This window comes from Chaetura pelagica, unplaced genomic scaffold (genome assembly GCF_000747805.2).
Source record: "Chaetura pelagica isolate M959 unplaced genomic scaffold, ChaPel_1.0 scaffold307, whole genome shotgun sequence".
Taxonomy (NCBI): Eukaryota; Metazoa; Chordata; class Aves; order Apodiformes; family Apodidae; genus Chaetura; species Chaetura pelagica.
This window is the reverse complement of record NW_009953940.1, coordinates 195,987-200,139: the sequence shown is the minus strand read 5'-3', so window position 1 is coordinate 200,139 and position 4,153 is coordinate 195,987. Positions and strand designations below refer to the sequence as shown.

General features: G+C 40.2%; 1 protein-coding gene across 1 annotated transcript in view; it reads left to right on the top strand.

The window, feature by feature from the left end:
- The window catches only part of KIAA1244 (KIAA1244 ortholog), a 115,515-nt gene that overhangs the window by 61,739 nt on the left and 49,623 nt on the right, over positions 1-4,153 (top strand). The window contains exon 5 of the mRNA XM_010001754.1: positions 592-660. Within this exon, the coding sequence (XP_010000056.1) occupies positions 592-660 (69 nt within the window). The remainder of the gene's footprint in view (positions 1-591; positions 661-4,153) is intronic.

Sequence of the window (4,153 nt, the reverse complement as noted above, 5' to 3'; positions counted from 1 at the left end):
GCTGAGGTCAAGCAAGACAGGACAAGCCTTCTCTCATTAATTGGGGCTTATAAATTTTTTTTTTAGCAGCTTGTTGCCAAGTGACTATAATACACTTACTGGAAATATTCTAGGCAGGGAAGTCCTTGTATCAAATCATAATTAATGGCTTGTTTCACGTGATACGTATGTAACTCTGTCACCTAAGTAATAATGCGTATTGTATGCTTTTTTACTTCTTCCTTTGTTGTACTGATAGAAGTGAATGGAGGGAATAAGTATAAATAATGAAAAGCTCGTTGGATAAAATATGAATGGATATTGGCTATCGAGTCTAAGGCCAGAGTTGATCACTGGGTTGTCTTTCCTTCCACGGTCAGATGTAGAAGACAGTGCTAAGTAATCCATTGAGCTGTACCTTTGGGGCTAACAGTTGCAACTTCTCTGGAGGAGGCAACTTGGTTGTGTCCTTTATCCCAGTAATGTGATGCTAAGCTCCTGATGTCAGTGCTACAAATGGAAGGAGCAGTGGCTAAAAGCGCATGGTTGGGAAAGGGAGGCAAAACCAGATTAATCTAAATTTTTTCCTTTCTCCCTCTGTTTTGATTCAAGGTCTTGCTCTGTATAACATATACCTCCACGTTTGAGCTGAATGGGAGTTCAGTGCTGAAAATTGCTGAGGTAAGTGCCTCTGTTGTACCATTGCTTGTGTCATGTAATGTTCCCCTGCTACCTAGAATATCCGCTACCTAGAATGTGTCTTCCATATGTACCCTGAAACTGAACTAGTTCGAATTACAATTACCATCTTAAGGACTAGTATTACCTTAAGCCTTGTGTGAAGAAATACCTGCAAGTTGGGCAGGGCTGATAGACTTGCATGGGAAGGCACTTCTGGACACTGACTGACAATTGTATACTACAGCTTTGAATATTTACTGCTCCTCTTAGTTACTTTGCTTTGCATTTTCCATAAAAGAAATTCCCTAGGTTCTTTATAACACAGCATTGTGCTGATTTCTTACCTGGTGCAAGTCTAGAAGTAATGAAGCTTCCTCAGGAGAGGTGTGTAGGCCATGATGTGCCATGTTAGCCTTGTGTGTATCTTTTTCCAGATACATACAAGTGAAAGATGTATTACACCTCTAGATATTAGTGGGGTGATATTTTTGGTACAGCATGTAGGAAGACATGAGGCTGTTTGCTCAGGTTAGAGAAGATGTACAGGAACAGTTAATCCTTCCATGGTGCACATGCTATTGTGTGCACAGTGTATTATAAATTTATACTGTTAATATGGTATGGGCAGAGCTAATGTCTGTGGAGCAATATAAAGATCATATATATATGTCCTGTAATCCAAGTGTATGCGGCCATTCAGAGATGTGTTCTTTCTCAGGTTTTGGTATTCTGTACGAAAGAAAAATGTCGTGAAAATAAGCTAACTTTACCTGGCAGTTACAGTATTTTTTAAGTACAGGTATAAAATTGACCTTGCCTTGTGCCATTGGAAGATGAGAATGGGATTATAGGGATTGCAGGAAACTAAAGAAAACAGCTGCCAATTTGTAATAGATTTGATTTAAAAGGCAGAGCTACAACATAAATACTTAGTGTATATAACATATCTAGAATTTTAAAAAGTAGTATTCATTCCAGATGTCCTGCACAGCTTAGACTTCAGTTTCTCTTATGTTGTGGGCGATTTCCAAATCTGTAAGGTATGGCTAGTTTTGGAGGTCTTTGTAAGCCCCACCTGTAGATGCTGCAGCAAGGATGAACTGAGTTGATATTTAGAGCAAGCTACAGCTTTTTCAGTTTTACTAAACGTGCTTAAGTCAGTATCCCAAACTGAAGAAAACACAGATAACTTCCCCTGCTGCAGCTTTTCTCAGCTAACTTTTTAACATGCAAGGCAAAAGCTGATTAATTCAGTCTAGTATGTCTCTTTTCTGTAGTTAAAGAGCTCCAGCTTAAGCAGAATGCTTGCTGGGAAAAGTATTAATGGCTTGAAACATTTCAGATTTCAGTCTTTAAGAGCACTGTCTAAGACTGGGGAAAATGGTTCTTCAGTCCCGGTCTGTGTGCTATAAGCTGTATAAAAAATAATATTTTCTGTTCTTTCTGTAAATTTGGATAATAATAGGCCTGTTATTAATTTAAAGCATCCTGGAAAATGGCTGTTTTCTTTAACAATTTGGAATTACACCCTGCTGGTTTTGGTAGCTGCACTTCACTTTTATTCCCAGGTGTCTAGCCTGGCTCTTAAAGACCTATGCTAGTGTAGTGGTACAAGGGAGCACAAGATGGTTTATCTTTTTTCTTTTAAAATGAACAGAAGCCCTGATGCAGGTTAATGAGATATGCTAGAAAGCACACAAAACTTTCACTTCCTTCGGGGAATTGGAACAAGCTGTTATACAGAACATGTATATTTCTAGTGGAGTGTTTGAAGGTACAACTAGTTTCTCCATTCACCTCGAGAAAATACTGCCTTAGAGAATGCCTAGGCCTTCCTAATTAGCAAATCCTGCCAGGCACAGACATGCTTCTTCAGGTTCTTCCTGGCCAGATTTTGGGTAAGGCAAAGGCTGTAGTAGCTGGACTCAAGATGCCTTTTAATCTAAATTCTGTCATGTATAAGCAGTAGGAAACTGAAAATTATTTCTGAGTTGAGCATTTGCTTAGCCTCAGCATTTAGCGTTCTGACTTGCTCTAAGGAAAAGGTGGCAGAAAGGAGCTTTCTGCTCCAGTGCCTCTGCTATTTGGCATTTCTTTCCAAGTCAGTCCCTTAGTTTTCCTAGCTTGCCCTCTGTAGCAAAGTGAAGCCACTGCAGAATTGGAAAGGTGCTGCCTGCTTTACTGGTAGAAAACTCTGAGGATTCTGAAAAACAAGGTTACAGTCTGGCCCTTTTGCACTGCCTGATTGTGCTCAATCCATGTGTACAAAATACCAGCACCCCAGATCCTTCAAATTATGGAAGCATCCAACATGGAGCACCGTATTTTGTGGCTTACGTATTGAAAACAGACTAAAACTTGCTGTGTGCACCTTCCCATGCTTCTCTAGACCCCTGCAAGCAAGTTTAGTTTATGCTCTGACTGTTGCTTGGTTTCATGTGTGTATTTGTTCCTCCCATCTACCTTATGGAGGTTTGTTTTGTTTGACTCTCTTGTGTTTCACTGGCTAACCCTTCTGTGTTTTGCTCTTAGTTGTGTTTTGCATGCCATAGAGCTGGAAGTCCCCGAATGCATGAAATGATCAAAATGTCCATTGCGCACCTCCTTGGGGCCCTGAGTTCTCACATTTTTATTGGTGCTTCTTCATCGATGGCTTTTCAAAAGGTACCTTGCCCAGCCATCTTAGAACACAGCCCTTCAGTAAGATCGGAGCTCAAGTGGGTAGTACTGTTGCTTATTAGCCAGCAGGGGGAGGGGAGAGAAAAATGAGGGAGCAACCATGCTCTTTCCAGAAAGTCAGCCTTCCTCTAAGAATGGTATTTCATCAATTAATTCGAGTACTCTGGAAGAAGTCTTACAGCTCAAGTGAATGATCTCAGCAGCACTGGAATGGTTTGGCCTCTGTACTTGGTTAACAAGCCTTAGGGTTTTTGATCTGCTGGAGTTCAGGTGATAGCTGAATGATGGGCAGAGTTGGTACAGGCCTTCTTTTAACTTACAACACCATCTTAATCACTGACTGATAGATTTCAAGCTAAGTAAAATCCCATATTTGGGTTGGGGTGTTATCTGAAGGGATCTTGAAAAAAGGCAACAAGAATGAGATAAGCTGTTGATTCAGTCCCTTATGTCCTGCAAATGTGTTCAACTGTAACCTGTTCTTATGTATCATTAAAGGAGATAATTGATCTCAGTTTAAGTTGTTTTCATAGTATTTTTAGCATGAGATAATGAGAGATATACATACACTTGAAAAGGCCTGGAATACTATCTCTCAGTACTTGGGAAATAAGAGAAAATAAGGCAAGAGGCATAACTGAGTAGCTTCCATGTGCCATGCCTTAGCTCACTTACTCAAGATATAGTTTGTATCCAAGAAACTCGGTCATGCTTTCTTGTGCTTTATTGAAATGCTGAGATGTGAGGTTACCCAAAATGAGGACTGTCAGAAGGGTCTTAGGAACACACTTGTGTTGTTTTTCAACAGAAGCAG